The 19,078-nt window shown below is 43.1% G+C and overlaps 1 protein-coding gene across 1 annotated transcript in view; it reads right to left on the bottom strand.

The window, feature by feature from the left end:
• Positions 1–1,733: 1,733 nt before the first annotated feature.
• Cd80 (CD80 molecule) overlaps positions 1,734–19,078 on the bottom strand; it is a 28,456-nt gene continuing 11,111 nt past the window's right edge. The window contains exons 3-7 of the mRNA XM_038345865.1: positions 12,569–12,886; positions 9,062–9,343; positions 6,894–6,992; positions 5,193–5,286; positions 1,734–3,637 (exon numbers count right to left, since the gene is read on the bottom strand). Coding sequence (XP_038201793.1) covers positions 5,195–5,286; positions 6,894–6,992; positions 9,062–9,343; positions 12,569–12,886 — 791 coding nt within the window. The 3' untranslated portion in view covers positions 1,734–3,637; positions 5,193–5,194. The remainder of the gene's footprint in view (positions 3,638–5,192; positions 5,287–6,893; positions 6,993–9,061; positions 9,344–12,568; positions 12,887–19,078) is intronic.

Below are 19,078 nucleotides of genomic sequence, written 5' to 3'. Positions count from 1 at the left end.
TATCTGTCCATCCGTCGCTTTCTCTTGGTTATCAAATTGAGTCTGTGGAATGACAGTGCCTGTGTTAAAACAGTGGCTCCAGGGTGCAAGGGTAGCGCTGCTGACAGCTCACGCACACTGAGACAGGCTCGCAGTGTGCCCTTTGAGGGAAAGTGAGCATCACCGCCGTGTTGAGACCCCTGCCCTGTGTGCAGCTTCAGGCGTCCACTGTGGTCCTGGAATATAGCCTGTGGATCGGATGGAGGGAAGAAACTGCTAGCATTCTCTCGGTGAAGCGAGGTCTGTAACAACAGCATAGCGCAGTGCTAAAGTTGAAGCCTCCAGGGACAAACCATTCACTGTCCTTGCCAGCCAGGAGCGCAGCAACTGTGACTTAGAGGAAAAGTGTTTGATAACCCTGGAGTCTAGCGCATGCTAGGCGAGCAGCCACTGAGTTAGAGCCTCAGCCCCATTGGACTTTGAGGCTCAGATTTTTCACTAAGTATGGTAGTATATGTTTGAAAGTAGGTATTTAATGAGATGATTTGAGTGTGATAGTATTAAGTATATATTTGCATTTCGTCCTTGACACACAGCTTCCTGAATCCTGGAAACCACAAGTGTTTGTAGGAGGAGCTGCGGGCAGGCCTGCTTTTCGTCCTGCTTGGCTCCCACACGGCTAGCTTTACACCCGAAATAACAGCACACAAATTGTATTCTTTTAATCACTGCTTGGCCCATTAGCTCTAGCCTTTTACTGGCTAACTCTCACATCTTGCTTTAACCCATATTTAGTAATCTGTGTAGCACCACGAGGTGGTGGCTTATCGGGAAAGATTCAACATATCTGACCTGGTGGCTGGCTTCATGGCGACTGTCTCAGAGAGGCGAGGCATTGCGATTGCCTCACTTCCCTTCTTCCCAGCATTCTGTTCTGTCTACTCCACCCACCTATGTTCTGACCTATCAGGCCAAGCAGTTTATTAATTAACCAATGAAACAACAGATAGATAGAAACACTCCTACATCAAGTGATAGTATCTTTGTACGAGTTGCAAAGTTGCACAAAGGCTGTTGGCCTCTAGGGGATGAGGACCGGTCATCTACAAGTTTTTAGCCCAGTAGAGAACAGGCACTTCCTGTTCCAGCTCACAACCTCTGTTTAGGGAGATGAGCTAAGAAGTAATCACCACGCCTGTGAGGCTTCCCTGACAGCCCAGCTGGACAGTCACGGAGAGCAGCTGGTTCCCAGAGGCTGGTCTGTAAGGAAGGTGCAGAAGCTCCTCACACTTCCCCATGCTCTGCCCAGTGCATGTTCCAGTTAGGTGTGTTTCCGGCATCCTGAGATTTTTCTCATCAAGCAAATTCATCATATAAGGAGGGATCTGACAGTGGAACTGTTGTCCATCCAAAAGTAATGGCTTCCTGGCTGGCTGGGAGGAACTCCCACAGCTTTGGCGGCTACAAAAGTCTTTTGTGTTGGTAAATGTATAAGGAGGAGGGATGTGTCTGTGCGTGAATTTTTCCCAACAAAAAATTTTAGCACAATACTTGGATGATAATGAATATTCATAGCTGTAAGGATATAAAAGTCTCTACACTGGTATATTGGCACAGTGAATTATGTGTTAGAGCCATTCTCATGAATCGTGTCTTCTATAATTACCCCCTTAAAAATGACAGATCGTTAATGTCATCCTACTCCTTGTTTTACACAGACGAGATCTTCAAAAAAAATTCATAAAACTAGAGAGTCGCTTTAAAAATAATTTTACTTTTAACATAAAAATACCTGAGTAATAAAATCAAAGTATACCTCTAAAAAACATTTATCAAATGTAGTCAATAATTTAATTCAGCTTACTTCCTAAGTTGCTCCATAGATTGTTCCTTTCTATCACTTTATCTTTTTGATGTCTCATTTGGTCAGCCTAAAGATCATTGAGTCTCAGTTAAATTCAGCAGCTTCCCCGCTCTTGTTTGGGTTTGCTTCCAATGTTTTGTCAGCTTCTTGCCAGTCCACTGCTTTTATCTTCTTTGGTGACTTGTTCTGAGAGCAGCCATATAAATGGGCCCATTTCTTGGACAGTACAACAGAGTCCTTAAAATTACGCATCCAGCCACATTGAGAGACTTGGCTGCCTTTTGATGTCCACCTCCAAATTTTCAAATGAGAATATCTGACTGTCTTGCCTTAAGTCAAATCCACTCCTGCCCTTGTGTAAGTTGTGGATGCCGATTTCAGAGAAAAGGGAACCTTCAACGTAGAAGCGGCAGTGGCTACTTCTTGCTTTCCCTTCCTTTGGGAGTCAGAGAGAAGGTGGGTCTTAGGGTCTTATGCAACCCATGCTGCCTGGAATTCAATCCTCCTGCCTTAACACCCCTCCCCCCCAGTGCTGGGATTACAGGTGTGTGCTACTGTGTCTGATTTACGTATTACTTCTCAGTTCTCCATTGGTAGAAACACCAAGGAGCAAAAGCCACTTCAAGGCGTCTGGAAGTTCTATGGAAGGCTAGTATCACCTCAGTCACTTATGTGAAGATAGATTACTACTTAGTAAATGATCTCATTTTAAATGAGAACTTTCTCAAGTATTATGTAAAGGGGCAAACTAGCCTAAAGAGATTGCCAGTCCAATATGAACTAGTAGACTTATGAACTGTGCCTCCAACCTGACTTTTGCTTTGAGGTTTGAAAGACATACATTCATGTTAGATATCAGAAAAAAATTATGTTTTATCATTCTGTTTTCTCTTGAACCCGAGAAAATGAAAGGAAAATACATGAAAAAATGCAGACTGAAAATTACTAAATTACTAATATTTTTATTACCCTTGTATGGGTATACATACCAAAATACTTCCTACAAATTACACTAGGCCCAGTAGGCCTTAGGAAAACAAACAGCTGGGCAGTGGTGGCACATGCCTTTAATCCCAGCACTAGGGAGGCAGAGACACATGGGTCTCTGAGTTTGAGGCTAGCCTGATCTACAAGGTGAGTGCCAGGACAGCCAGAGCTACATAGAGGGCCCCTATCTCCAAAAAGAAACAAAAAGCACCTAGAACCTCATAGATGTTAGGCAAGTAATACCAGCATTTTAAATTAGCTTATCTATGAGCTCAGAGCTTAGGGTCTAACTGAGGAAGGTTGAGAGCAATAGAGCCGGGAAGTCTGGATTCTGACTCACCTTCAAAATTCAGGTCCCCTCCTGGAGCCTCACTCAGTGTCTTCGTTAATACAACTAGTGTTCTACCAAGTGTGGTAGCTCACACCTGTAATTCTGGCACTAGTTAGCGCAGGAGGATTGCTGCGTGTTTGAAACCTACCTGGGCCACGTAGTGACTTCTACGTCACCTTGAGCAACAGAGTAAGACCCTGTCTTAAACACCAGGCATGTGTGTGTGCGTGTGCAGGTCTATGGTAGGCAGATGTGCTAGTGTTCCCCAATGTCCCTTCCAGACAAAGAATTCAGTCTCTAAACTGCTTTCTCAAGATCTACATGGCTACTGTAGTATGTGTCACATCCCTCTCTGGTCTTCTGCAAAACACTGGAGAGGCGTCGCCTAGAGAACACATGTTTGCAAAGCACTGCTGGGTAGTCTTAGATTCCTGAAGACATTTACAGAAGATGCCGGTGGCAAATATAGGTGAGACCTGAGGGAACAAAAGAAATAAATGAATATTTCAACCCTAATATTTGAAGAGAGAAAAATACTATGTTTTAAACCTCAAGGCTAACTATATACTCAACTTGAGGTAACATAATAGATACCTGATAAAAAAATATAAAAATAGTCTAATTTTTATTGCATGAAATGTAGTATATTCACCAAGCAAATGTTTATTAAGCACCCGGTACTCCTAGCGACCTCTTGGGTATTGCTTCTCAGTTCTCTATTGGTAGCAGATCAAGAAACACCAAGGAGCAAAAGCCACTTCAAGGCATCTGGAAGTTCTATGGAAGGCTAGTATCACCTCAGTCACTTATGTGAAGATAGATTACTACTTAGTAAATAATCTCATTTTAGATGAGAACTTTCTCAGATATGTAAACAGGCAAACTAGCCTAAGGAAATTGCCAGTCCAATATGAACTAGTAGACTTATGAACTGTGCCTCCAACCTGACTTTTGCTTTGAATTTGAAAGACATACATTCACTCCCAGTGTTCTCTTCCATAAAAGACCATGGAGTTCTAGGAACGCACACATTTGACGGGTGTTAACTGTGATTTTCACAGAAGCTAATGCTGTGTTCACCCCACTGGCTGGAAGAGCATTTAGGACTTCCACTGTCCTAGTTCATGTGTATTCATAGGACCAAATCCAAAGTGTGTGTTTTCACTGCTGGTAACTCGGCATTTCACATGAACTGATTGCAAACCATGCCATAGAAAACAACAGAGATACGCTGGACCAGCTCCTTCACATGGATCAACTCATAGCTGTGGATGTGGGCCTGGGTGGTAGCTGAGTTTGGTTAGTCCACCAGCTCTCCTACAACCTCATCACCAGGGTGAGCTCTCCAGCTCTGCCCCGGCTAGCTCACCCAATGCCACAGGCAGCAAGGGATTGAGCATTAAGCACCAATGGCTTTTCCAGAGCTCTAAGTGCTCTATAAGTACTCTATAAGTATATAAGTACTGAGCCATGTGTACACACAATCCTCCCTATAACAACATGGTCAGGTCTGTCAGTACACAATACCCCACTCCTGGCACCAATTTATGTCCTAGTTAGGTTTCTGTTATTGTGATAAAGCACTGAACTAAGGAAATCTGGGGGCGGGGGGAGGAGGTTTATATCTTATAGGTTATAGCCCTCATCATCGAGGTAAAGCAAGTAGAAACTCAAGCAAGAAACGAAGCAGAAACCGATGCGAAGGCTATGAAAGGATGCCGTCTACTACCTCACTCCCCATCTTTCCCATTCCCCTTTCTCCTATCATCCAGGATCACCTGCTGAGCAATGGCATTAGCCATAGTGGTCTGGACCCTCCCCTGTCAATCGTCAATCTAGCAAATGCTCAAACTTGCTTGCAGGCACCCTGATGGAGAGAAATCCTTATTTAAGGGTTTTCTCTTCTATTTTGTGTTCAGTTGTCCAAAAGATCAGCTAGCACAGTGCTGAAAGGAGATTTTACCTCACGATCCACATAGTATCACATATGCCACGTGGGTCGAGAAGGGTTAAAGGAAGATAGATGGTTACCTTCAGACATTCTGTTTGGTTGATATTTCTACAGGCCCCAGGTAAACGATGTTGTTTTCTTTTTTGCTTGCCTCATTCCTTCTTCTGAAACATCCTTGAAGAGAAGCATAAATTATAACAACAGATGAGGATCCCATAAATTATGCCTGTATATTTCAGCAAAACATCTTACACCTAGAGTATGGTTCTTAAACCAGGAGAGTTTCCAATACCTCCCTCCCATCTTCAGGGACAGTTGGCAATTCCTGAAAAAAATGTCTTGCTGTTGTTGTTGTTTGTGGAAAGATAAGGAAGCATCCTCTTGTGAACATCTCAGATGTAGTAAAATACTACTATAACAAAGTGTTATTTGGACCCCAATTGCCAGTACTAGCAGTGGTGAGAATGACAGACTCTGAACTGGAGAGTAAGATTAGTTAATCTGTTTTAGAAACATTATGAGTTCACTAGCTTTTGTATCTTAAGGTGATCTTCTCATAGCATAGCGTCTGGTAACATCTATTTGAGCTTTGACTCTTTTGTTTATGTGTGCTGAAGGTTATAAAGTCAGCAGATATTACTCTTCTAATTTGATTTGCTCAGGGGCTGTGACTCCTAGTCTAGTTGATAGCTTCTGGGTGATTATGGCCATAGGTCTAAACTAGAAAGTCCTCTTTAGTCAATCGCCGAGATTGAGGGCAGGCCCTAACCAACTACAGCCTCATTGATGCAAAAATATTTTGAGTAATTGAGGATTGGCAAAAGCCATTTATTGTTGACTGAGGTTTCTGTCTGCCTGGTTCCCTAGCCATTTAGTCCCAGAGAAAATCACACAGAGGTCTCCATAATTTATAAACTGATTGGTCCATTAGCTCAGGCTTCTTATTAACTCTTATAGCTTATATTAACCCATTATTCTTATCTATGTTAGCCACATGGCTCGGTACCTTTTCCAGCAGGGTAGGGCACATTCTGCTTCTTCGGTGTCTGGGCAGGACTCCAAGAAGAATGGGCTTCCTCCTTCCCAGAATCCTCCTGTTCTCGTTGCCCTACCTCTACTTCCTGTCTGGTTGTCTTGCCTATACTTTCTGCCTGGCTATTGGCCAATCAGAATTTATTTAAAACATAGTTGACAGAATACGGAATTGTCCTGCACCAATTTATAGCATCTAGCTTCCTAGGTCTTAGTGATCTCTACCAAAGAAAAAACTCCGCCTCTAAACCTTGTCATTATTCCTTTCCTCCAGATCCAGAGATGAGAGTGTCAGTCAGCATCAGAGCTGCTTTCAAAGTAGCCCAAAGCATCAATGTCTCCAAAAAAAATAGAAAGTATGGGAAATTGGCAAAAACTGAACTAAAATACACTCATCCCTTTTAAGACAGGATTTTGCTATAGCCTCAAAGTTCCTGTGTCTCTCAGTCCAGTTTCTCGCTGTCTGTCCTCCTATTTCAGTCTCACGAGTGCAGAGATTAAGAACCATGACTTTCTGTCTTCAGAATTTGAATGCCTCGGAGAATCCTAGGCATACAGTAGGGATCCAAGATTTTCTTTTTATGGTGAATGGACAGAATTTGATGAGAAAAATAATTAAGAATCTAAAGTTCCTGTAGATTTGCTGCAAACATGATCAAAGACTAGACTGGGATGCCAAAGATGTGCTGAGACACATGACGGAGTCTAGGCTTCCATGAGTTAATCACGATGATGAAGGTAGTACTTACTCCACAGAACGTAGATTGCTATAAGTATTGCAAAAGGGACTCCTAGCCCAATAGTTAAGATTGTGGTTATGGGATTTCTATCAGGAGGGGCTTCTGGGGCTGTGGAGAGAAAAAAACATAGTATCAGTTGTAATGTGCAGCCTATTGCCAGGTTCCCATCCTGTGCCTCTTCACCGCTCGCTCACCTGCGGAGAATCTTTGACTATGCCAGATACACAGATACACAGCTGTCAGCACTCTCCTGCACAATTCTACCAAGAATATACTGTGAGCAGCGAACATTCAAATGATAGATACTGAAGATGAAAAAAGTCACATGAAGTGTTTGCATTGCCTGAGCTAACTCGCCGTCAAAGCAACAGGGCCTGAGCTGAGAAATTAGAAATTAGAAGGAAGATTCTAAGGAGATACCTTAAAAGCACTATTACCTCCACAGTTCATTTCTGTAGCTGATATGAGTCTTACTAGCAATGTCATAATATAAACAGACAGACCTACTCTTTTCTCCTCTAGCTCTATTACACCTCCTGTCTTTCTCTTGCATGGTCTCTTCACATCCTCCACCTCTACTCTTATGCTCCATGGAGTGCTTGCCTTAAGATTCAGGAGGCTTCACATTCTCTTCCAGATTCATTTCGTTTTTGCCCTCCAGTCTTAAGTTTGGGGGAGGTAGAATACTGTACACATAATAAGTAAATAAGATTTATCTTAAAAAAATAATAAAACTCTCCCTCGACAAAAGCAGACCCCACGAGCAGTCAAAGCAACAGGGCCTGAGCCGAGAAATTAGAAACCAGTCATGTGCAGTAGCTCATTTCTCTTTCCAGAACTAAGGGAGGCCGAGGTTAAAATGAGGTCAAGGCCAACTCGGGCTGCACAGCGAGACCATGCTCATGCGTGCATATTCATGTGCATCGCGATGAGTCTGCATGACCTGTGAAGTCTAAAATACTGCCTGAATTCTTCCAGGAACATTCCAGCACTCTCACATATACCCATATTACAAAAATGACTGACCAAACTAAATCCCCACTTTTAAAATTACATAAAACTTGTTAGTGATAGCTCTCTAAAGTAAAAATGAAGTTCAAATTAATAAACTAGTGTCCACTTTATGAGCCAAGACTTTTTAAAGTAAAATTTCAGAATCCATAAAAAGCGACAAAGAAATGAGTTCGGAGTGTTAAAATCATGCAGAAATTTGGTTTGTATTGGAGACTAATGTTCTCAGGAAATTTTCTTATTACCTACAGAAGAACATAGTTAAAAGAATCCAGGTCAGATCTGAAAGAACAAATCGCTGAGCTATGCCAACTGGAAATAAAGAGGAAGGCAGAAGCCATGCCGCCGCTCCCATTAAATGCACATGTACTACTGACTGTCACACTGCATTGCTTCTGTACTGCACAGACACAGAAGACATCCTTAGAGTGGAGCTGAGGTGGGAGGAGAGTCCCTAGTGGGCTCAGTAAACTCATTCAAATGCCCTTCAAATTAGATGAGCATTCCAATATCTGAGAACCCTGAAAACCTGCCATGAATTTCAGATACATATGTTTATATCAAAACAATTTCTTCATTTTATAATTTCACCTTTAGAGAAAGGGAATTCCATAAGTTTACTACTTATAAGGGAAGCTATTGACTCAAAATGACCTATTTCCCACCCATCCACAGCCATTGTCCTTAAAGACTCTTATCACATAACTTTACCAGACTTGGCTCTGGATGAACCAGTAGGTGGGATCAAACCTAGGGCTTTGGATGTGCTCTGACCCCACACTCAGAGTGAATGAGTAGTTCTAAAAACAAAAATCCATTCCAAAAAGACAGTGGTTTGATGCCATGGGACCATTGAGATTGGGTATCCTAAGGGAAAATGCCAAAGTCAGGAAATTATAAAGAAGGACAAAATTTGGTGCTTTCAGAAAAGACAGCCGTTATTAGGCCTATAAATTTTAGAATATTTATTAAAAGAAAATAAAATTAGTCTAGTAATAGCACCACTACCTGTCTAGTGATGTCAGCGAGTCATAACGACACACCCTGAATGTCTAACATGACTAACGTTACCATCAGAGTCAGTGAGTTCAGTTCTAAAATGAAGCTGGCTGGGTTATTCTTTTGGATACTATACGGTAGACACTTTCCAGGGCAATGTTGCTTACGTTTTTCCCAGGTGTAGTTCTTTGACACTTGAGAGTCTCCATATGCTATATGGCACACAATGCTGTGGTTGTATGTCATATTGAAATCCAGTTGGCTACTGACAGTGTATAGTTCAGATTCAGGATCCTGAGAAATTGTTGTATTGATGCCAGTTAATTCTTTTCCATTTTCCAACCAGGAGAGGTTAGGCTTTGGGAAACCTCCAGAGGTGAAGCACATTATTCTTCTAATGTCCGCAGATGGATTTCCAAAGTGAGTTATATTAGGGATTGCGTAGTCAGCTGGAGATAGAACAAGCATGCAATTATACACAGGTACAGATCTGTGTGCGCATGTTAAATAAGTGATCAGGTTTCAAAAAGGATGACAAAATAATGTCGAATTTGCAAGTCTGCATAAGTCATTAGTAAAAGAGCTGGCTTGAATTGGTCACGTCTGTTGTCTCCCAGCTTGAAGGAGATAGGAAAGCTCTTAGAGAGAGCAATAGGTTCATGTGGATAAATGTTGTGCTGTTTGCTACTGTAAGAGGAGATGAGACAACTGAATGCTCACTGAGTTCCTGTCAGTTAACTCTGACATTCTTCTCTGTATGACAACCTTAGGAGGTCGGACTTCCATTTAAAAGGGTAATGCATCAAGTGAAAAGGGTAGGTAGGTAGGGCATGCCTGGTGTCCTAGGCTGAGGGAGAAGGCTTGCTCGAATTCCACAAGTGTGGGGCCAACCTGGAAAATAGAGTGAGACCCTGTCTAAAAAAAAAAAAAAGCCCAAAGCCCGCCAGGGTGGCACACGCCTTTAATTTCAACACTGGGGAGGTAAAGGTAGGTGTATTTTTGTGAGTTTGAGGCCAGCCTGGTCTACAGAGGGAGTTCCAATGTTACCTAGAGAGACCCTGTCTCAAAAAACAAACGAACAAAATGAAAAAATGTTAAATAGCGCTGGGCGGTGGTGGTGCACACCTTGAATCCCAGCACTCAGGAGACAGAGGCAGGTGGATCTCTGTGAGTTTGAGGTCAGCCTGGTCTACTTAGCAAGTTCTAGGATAGGCTCCAAAGCTACTCTGAGAAATCCTGCCTGGAAAAAACAAAACAAACAAACAAAAAAGAAGTTAACTAGCACTAACCTGATGGATTGATGTTTGTAATTTTATTTTCTACACCAACAGGTGTGGGGAACCCACAGCCCTGTGGCAGAACTGAGATCCGCAGTCCCCATTTCTCAACACCAGGAGCTGTGCCTGCTGTTTACCTGTCTGTCTTGTTCTGTTCTTCCATCCTGATACTGGGGGCTCACAGGCGGCCCTGTCTGTTTCTTTAGTACGGGACATGGGTGAAGCCACCTCCAACCTGGGAACCAGGAACCAGGAGCCCATCCACACCCACTCATATGGTCTCACCCCTGTGGACCTCTAACCTCAGCACCGCAGTAGCCACCACCCCAAGTCTGCCCTCAGCGTTCCCTTGCTTCTTAAAAAGTAAGTTCAGCTGAACTTCGGGTGTACTTTGGAGGCTGAGATAGGAGGATTTTGAGGCCAGCCAGGGCTATATATTGAGTTCCACCAGGCCAGCCTAGGCTAAGTGTAAGACCCTTTCTAACTTTTTTTTTTTTTAAAAAAGGCTTGTATTCAGATAAAACTATGTCCCAAATGTACAATATTGAATCTGTAATCTCAACCATGACATTTTATTAATTCCTTCCTGCATCAATACAACAATTCCTTGAAGGGACACAGAGGCCTCCTGGAGCTGACTCCATTTGTGTATCTGACGTTCTTCAGTAGGATACTAAGTAGGCTTAGAGCGAAGTGTGCAAACTTCTCCGAACCTCTTGCTTGCTCACGCTCCGGCGTTAAAGATTTAACTCCTCCCCTATCCTGTGGGACTCAAACCCCCACTTCAGTCCATAGAACGGACTTTCTTCTTAGAAGTCTGAGGGCTACAGAACTCATATGAGCAGAGGTCAGAGGTCACCAAGAGCAGTTCTTCAACTGAGGTCTATTTTGTGACTGTGGGTTAATTGGCTTTTAGTCTTGGTTTGCTCATCAATAAGATGGGTTAATAATCTCGTGCTCCAGGACTGAAGGGAGGAAATGACATCATTACTAGAAACCACTTAGCATGGAGCCTGGCACACAGGATGTATTTAGGGAGATGTTCTCTTTTAAATCAGCTTGCCAAGGAGCGCGTCTAAAACTGCATAGTGGTAGTGGGAGAAATGGGGGAAGGGCAAGTACTGATAGGGTACCAGGAAAGGGAAAACCCTTAATATTATTGGAGAGGAAGTCACTTTAAACAAAAATAATAATAATAATAATAATAATAATAATAATAAATAATAATAATAATAATAATTATTATTATTATTATTATCTTCGAGTTTGATGGAAGCCTCCAGGCCAGTCAAAGCTACATAGTGAGACTCTGTCTCAAAAACCAAAAATAAAACAAAGGAAAAAACAAATAAAAAATGGGCCTTGCTCCTAAATGAAGTTTGATGTGCTCCTGAGCTATTTATAGTTGGCATTTTTATTTTCTACTTACTAGCTTATACCACTCAGTCAAGTTACTAAACTGATAGCAACATAAAAATGTTACTTTTGTTTCTATTAATCATACATCCCGGCTTTAACCTGGAGTAACAAGTCTGAGCATCTTATGTTCCAAGTCACAACTCAGGTTCATTCATTCTGTGTTCTACTTTTCTGAGAACCAGTCAGCTCAGTAAGAGCCATCGTTTCCACGCCTGACTGAGCTCACAACAGCCTCGGCCTTGTGTCTGAGCCCTCCCACAAGATAACCTGTTTAGAATCACCGCTCAGAAGCTCTTGGCAGACTGTTAGCTGTCTAAAGATTAGCCCTTTGGGGCTGGAGGAATGGCTCAGCAGGTCCAAGTACTGAGTAAAGTGTTCAACTTAATTTACTTTTGCAGAACACCCAAGTTCAGTTGCCAGCACTCACATTGGGTGGCTCCCAGGGATCCAACACCTTCTGGCTACTGTAAGCACACCCACCCACCCACCCCCACATGCATAGTTCAAATAAAAAAAAAATGGTCCTTTTTATCTCAAATGACTCAGGTAACTTGAGTTTTGGCCACTCTTAGAGGAGAAGATAAGGATGTTTATGAACAAAGGTAGGGGTACAAATTATTCAGAAAGGTCAAGAGTCTGTGACCTAGTTAACTTGTTACCTGGGATAGGAAGTTCTCAAGTGTAGTTCACAGTACAGGCACATCACATTCAAGTTACATTCCCAAGAATCAGAAGGCATTTTAGGCCACTCTAGCACCTGGTCTGATTACTGTGACCTTGTGTGATCCAAGGACAAGAAAAGCACACTGATAGATCTTTTCCCCCTTGAACCAATCAGTTAGATTCTCTGTAAAATTGGAAACCCACTCCTCAGATATAAAATGAGACGCCACCTTCTTTGACAGAATTGTCGTCTACATCAATAGAGACGAGACTTTCAGGACATTACAAATCAGTAAATCAGAGACTCCTACCCACCTCTGACCAACAACTCCACAGAAGCCAAGTGCTTCCGTATGTAAGACCCTCTTTCTTGCCTTTGAACGACACAGGTGTACGTGCCCCTGTCTGACAGGAACAGGCGCAGGATCATGAGACGGAAGTTGTCTGTGATGTCAAGTAAAGTCCGGTTCTTATATTGGGGCCACACTTCTTTATCCCCAGAGACGTAGCTCAGCACCACGTCCCTCTCTTTCTGCCAGTAGATCCGGAGTCTGGCCAGCTCATCAACAGAGTAGTTGTAGCCACAGGGCAGTGAAACCTTTTCTTTCACCGACTTGGACACTCTTTCAAAACCTAGAAGACACGTAAGGAAAGACTGCACAACCGTTATTGAGTAAAGCAGACTCATTCTGTCAAGAGTGCCATGACGAGTGACTCCAGAATGGATTTTTTCTTTTGTTTTTCGAGACAGGATTTTTATTTTGATCCCCAACACATTTTTTGTTGTTGATGTTGTTTGTTTTGTTATTGTTTTTTTAGAGATAGGATTTCTCTATGTAGCCCTGGCTGTCCTGGAGCTTGTGATGGAGGCCAGGCTGGCTCTGAACTCACAAGATCCTCCTGCTTCCTGCCTCCTGAGTGCTGGGATGAAAAGTGGGCCCAATCTCGCCCAGCCTCAACACTTCTTTATAATTTTTTATTATTGTATATTAATTATGCAAAATGATGGGTTCATTTATTTATTTTTGGTTTTTTAAAACAGAGTTTGTTTCTCTGTATAACAAGCCTGCCTGTCCTAGAACTAGCTCTGTAGACCAGGCAGGCCTCGAACTCACAGAGATCCACCTTCCTCTGTGTCCTGAGTGCTGGGATTAAAGGTGTGTGCCTCTACTGCTGGCTTACATTTATAATTTTTATTGTGGTTAAAAACACCCACATAAACCACCACGTATGTTGGATGCTTATAATCCTAGTACCTGGGAAGCTGAGGAGGAGAACAAGAAGTTTGAGGCCAGCTTGTCCTACACTGGCAGGCCCTGTCTGCTGGGGATGTAGTTCAATGGTAGAGCACACGCGTATTGTGTGCAAGGCCCTGGGGTTTACTGTCAGCACTGGAAGAAATACATCAAATTTACTATAGTGACCATTTTTAAGTTTACGATGGAAACCTATCTTCACGTTGCTGTGAGACAGAGCTCAGAGCTGTTTGTATGTGTCATGAATCTCAGTACACATTAAACAACAAACCCCCCTCCATTTCTCTCACCCTGGAACCACCGTTCTTCTGCTGGTTTCTATGAATCTGACTACTTTAGATATACTGGACTTTTGTGGGTGGCCTGTTTTATTTTATATTATGTCTCCAAGGTTTATTTATCTTGTGTTATATGACATAATTTCTGTAATGGTCTGTTCTGTCCCTTTAAGAGATAAGCACCCCCCCACCCCCTTCTGCCTAGGCAAGAGGATCTTCCTTCAGCTTCCCACCTGAGATTCCTTTGCATCTCTCTCCTAAAGAGGCAGCTTCTCCTCTCCTCTTCTGCCCCCTCTGTTTCTTTCCCCCCCTGCCTCTCTCTCCTCATCCCCCTTTCCCTCCTGGTCCCTTTTCCCCTTCCCTTCCATAACCCACTAAATAAATATCCAATCTCATGTATGGTGTGCCTATCCATCTCTGTCTCTCACCCACTGCAGCTCCTCCTCGTGGGACTGGCTGACCCACCATGCGGTTCCTTGCCTGGGGTTCACTGCCACTTGTGGCCTGCTGCCCACTGCCACCCCTCAGGGAACAGGGCCATTTTATTTTTACCATTACAATTTCCTTGTCACATGATATGGTACCACAAATAATTTCCATCTCCCTTTGTCTCCCTCCCTCCTCCCTTCCTCCTCCTCTCTCTTTCTCTCTCTTGATATATGTTTATATATATCTTTTCTCAATTTGTATGTTGTATACTCATACACACACACACATGCATGCATGCATGTGCATACACACACACGCACACACAACTGATAATGGGCATCTGTTGATGGGCATCTGAGCTGCTTCCACCTCTTGGTTATTGCCACGGATAACAGTGCTGTGAGCATGGGTGTGCAAATGCCTCTTCATATCCCCAATTTCACAGATCAGTAGCCAAGGGTGACCTTAAACTCCTGGCCTTCCTGTCCCCACCTACTGAGTGATAGGATTACAAACTAACACCATCACGCCTGGGGCTCTTTAACTTCCTGTGTGCTCTGTTTACCACATTGGTTGATAAAGATAAAATGACTTGGACCACCAAATCTCTGGTGGATGTGTTGCCATTGGCACCACAGAGCCTATCACACCATTTTTTTGTTTCTTTTGTTGCTGGTGTCCACGTTAGAGGAACAACCGGCGGCAATTGACTTCAGGGAATCAGCCCACCAACATGCAGGGTCAATCTCGGAAGTGCAAGTCCCGAAGCGCTTCTGACCCAGCATGTCTCTTGCTACTGCTGTGTCTTTCCATGTTCACAGCTGCCATTTTTCCCTGGTATCTGGCATGGTGTGAGTGGGTGTGGGGAGATCTCCACTGCCTTTAACGTGGTTATCTCATGGAAATAACCCGTCCTACTGGGCATTTTTACCAGTGGAATATTATAAAGATAATTTCCTCCTAAGGTATACTATTTAAAGTGTTGGCCCCATCCCTGATAAACCAGGGGCTGCAGAGGGTAGAAAATAAGAACAAGGAAATTTCGCATAGCTATCTTCTCTTGAGGAGCCGTATAGACTGTGACTTAGGTTATTGATTAAGAAAAACAATTGAATCCCAGAAGTTAAGTTAGCTCAAGATCTTTTGATGTTGAGAGATATGTTCACAAGTTCCGGTGTGCCTCATAAAAGAAAAAAAAAAAGCTTGCTATGACTTAAGGGTAAGTAAAGATGTTTTCGTTAACGGCTTTGAGATAAAAAAAGAATCTTGAAAAACAATTTAAAGTAATATTTTTAAAGCTTAGCGAGGGCCTCGTTGAGGTCAGGGAACAAGAAAAACAACAGCCTGGCTATTGCTGACTGAAGCACCTTTCTTGCCAGGAGGGTTGGTGATCATTTCTGCCCTCAGCTCTCTGATATAAAACACTGTCGACGCAAGGTATGCCTCCAAAGGGAATGGGCTCCAAAAAGCCAGTGCAAGTAGTGAGAATAAATGCTGGTCTCTCTGCCAGTGGCCTGCAGTCTACCCCAGCCATGCAACTGTCATCCACATTCGGATACCTTGCTCAGCCTAGGTATAGCAGGGAGGGCCTTGGGCCTTCCTCAAAGCCACTTGCCTTACCCTCTCTCAGGAGTGGATGGGGGTGGGGTGCAGGAATGGTGGCCTCCGGGAAAGGAGGGGAGGGAGTGGGAACTGGGATTGGTATGTAAAGTGAAAAAAATATAGTTTTTTAAAAAAATAAAATAAAAAAGAAACTGTTAATGAATGAGTATGCACCCTGAGGATTTAAAATAGAGCCCACGTATTCTTTTTCATAAATCAAAGTTTAGATTTGTGATTCTTCGAAGATTTCTTATAAGATCACCCTTTGCGATAAATAATAAAATGATTGGTCCTTTCTTTGTAACCGCAAAATGTAACCTGCAAACAAAAGAACTGGCTGAGAACAACCCCTTGCTTGCTTACACTGTGTTCATGGATAACAAGTTGCTTGGGTATGAATGAGTGTGGGTTCCTGGGACAACTTTTCGCCTGTAATACATAAAATGTTTAATCGCATGAGGGATATGGAAAGCAGTCTGTTTTATACTTGTATTCATTGTAATCATTCTTTTGAAAAACAGAATGTAACCATGTTGTAATCTTTATATTGCTTGAAAGATTTTCCAGGGGTATATAAGTTGTAAGGTAAAAAAAAAAAATGAATTTAGTTAGAAGGAAGACTTCTAAAGAGAGAAAGGATTCATCTGGATATAGGTAAGAGAAGAAATAAAGAACAGAGAGAGAGACGATGATAGAGAGATGTTCGCAAGTTCCGCTGCTCTGCCCATGTCTAAATTTCTACAAGTATTGACCCTGGGCTCTAAATACATTCTGGAGCTGTGCATGATGGTACATTTCTGTAATCCTAGTGCTTAGGAGGTTGAGGCAGGAGGATTGCCATCAGTTAGAGGACAACCAGAGCTACATAGCAAGGCCTGCCACACCCCAAATAAAATGTAAATAATTTCAGAGACTAGGCCAATTCACAAATGTGAACTCTAAGAATCAGGATGTTCTGTTGTATTGCCTATTTAAAATATGGCCCTCTTAATTTTGTATTTTCTCGTCTCTGCCTCCCTTATTCCTTCATGATGAAGAGCCACAAGGCATAGAATCATAGTCCCCTTTGCCCTGAGCTTCCCAAGCTTCTCAAAGTCTCTGTCAAGACCTCTGTAAGGAGCTATGACCTCCATCTCACTAATGTCTGACATTTCCAACAGAGGTAGAAGAGCATGAAGTTCCGCCATCTTGCTTCAGCTTTCATAAAGCAACAAGGATCCTTTTGTCTGATTTCACAGTCTACTCAGTGCTACATAACATGACCCTGTCTCCACAAAACAGCCACAACAAAATAAACAACAACCAAAAAAAATCTACCCAATGGAACTTTCCCTTTGGTTTCTTCTACAGCTCCCCCCATACACACACGCACATACACAAGCATATAGGCACACACACGCATATATGTGCTCACACACATCACACATGCACACATACACACACCACACACACACACACACATTGCACAGAACTGTATTTTATTTTGTTTTGTATGAGACAAGGTCACCCTAGAAAGCTCAAGCAAACGATCTTAATGGTCCAGTATCAACTGGGAGTTATTCCTTCCTGAATTCTAGGAATGGCGTAAGCCACTACTAATTCTAGGAATGGTGTAAGCCACTACTAATTCTAGGAATGGCGTAAGCCACTACTAATTCTAGGAATGGCGTAAGCCACTACTAATTCTAGGAATGGTGTAAGCCACTACTAATGGCTACTAATATGGTTTTGAGCACTCTCATTTTCCCACCGCACAGTTTGATTTGGGAGCAAAGTCCACTAAACCTTTCACTAGATGAGAGACTCACTCGGAGGAGAGTTGAGATGCCACTTCTTTTATAGAAAGCTTCTGATTATGCAGCCTAAAGTGAACCCAGTATTTTGCAGCAACCTTATACCTCGAATACCCATTACTACATTGGCGATTAACCTGCCATTTTTTCTACCATACATACCATTCAGTGAAGCACCTAGAATGGTGATGTCACTATAAAGAGTTGCTCAGAATCTTCCTCTCTCCCACACATTCATAGGATAATAAATGGTGAGCATTCTAATGAATGGAAAAGCACTTGCTCATTTTACATACACATCCTATGGGCCAGGTCAGAAACAGGGACACCCAGGGAGTGGGATGCTCCTCCGGTCCCATGAGAAGTCAGTTGGGTTTTAAGAGACCCCAGACAAAGTGCCAAGGCAGGTTAAAGAATCTGCTGGGCCCCAAAGGAATATGGAGCACAAAGTTGAGGGCTGTGAAGTCTGTGGGGCACTACCAGCATTCGCCCTTTCTGCAGCTTACTTTACAGATATGGAAACTAGGCCAAGGAAAAGGCGCTGTCCCATTTCTACGTATATATTTCTTATGGGCCCTGACTTTTAAGGCTCCTCTCTTTTTTACCGCTGCAATCATTAGTGTTAGCCATCCACTTGATAGAGTCTAGAATCACTGGAGAGACCAGTGTCAGCTCCCAAAGAAGCTCAGGACAAATGGCTAATCATGGTTCCTGTTTAACATACCCGTGCTGGCTCTCTGGGCATTGCAAGCACTGTTACAGAGTCCTGGCTCCTCTCGGCTCCTCACAACCCTACCCTCTACCCTAAACCTCCCCAGCTCCTGAGCTTCCCATCCCTCCCTTTCCCCAAACTTCTAATAACCCAGGCATTCAGTCACACACTGTCTCAGTTCTCTCCCCTCTCCTGATTCCCTCTCTTGTCCCTTCTCTTCCTCTCTCCTCTCATGGCCCAGTCTATTCTGCTGGCCTCGTTCAATCTGCTAATCTTTCTTTCCTCTTTGGCTGCCTCCAGATGCCTCTGGCTGTACTCTCCCTCATATCTACAATAAAAAACCTTCTTCCCAATCATATCTTAGAGTGGCCATGTCCTCAGTTTTTATTCAGTCAGGTTTTGGCATGCCTATGGGGAATTATCCTGATCTCACTGAGGCGAGGAGACCTGCCTGTTGTGGAGAGCACCATCTCAGAAGCCGGGTACCACAAGCATTCCTACTCTTTCTCTTGACAGGGATGCCACGTGGCCGGCTGTTTCCTGCTCCCGCTGCTGTGACTCCTCACCATGATGGATACCCTGACGGATACCCTGAAACTGTGGGGCAGAACGAGCCCTTCCTCCCCTGAGTGACTTTCGTCTGGCCATTTTATTATGGTGACAGGAAAAGAAACCAAGTTGCCTGCCTCCCTCAGCTTTAGGATTCAGTTCCCAAAGATCTAAGGCAACTCTGCATGGCTTCCCTCCTGGACCCA

Source organism: Arvicola amphibius, chromosome 10 (assembly GCF_903992535.2).
Source record: "Arvicola amphibius chromosome 10, mArvAmp1.2, whole genome shotgun sequence".
NCBI classification, from domain to species: Eukaryota; Metazoa; Chordata; class Mammalia; order Rodentia; family Cricetidae; genus Arvicola; species Arvicola amphibius.
The sequence above is the reverse complement of the archived record's forward strand: the minus strand, read 5'-3'. Positions and strand labels throughout refer to the sequence as shown.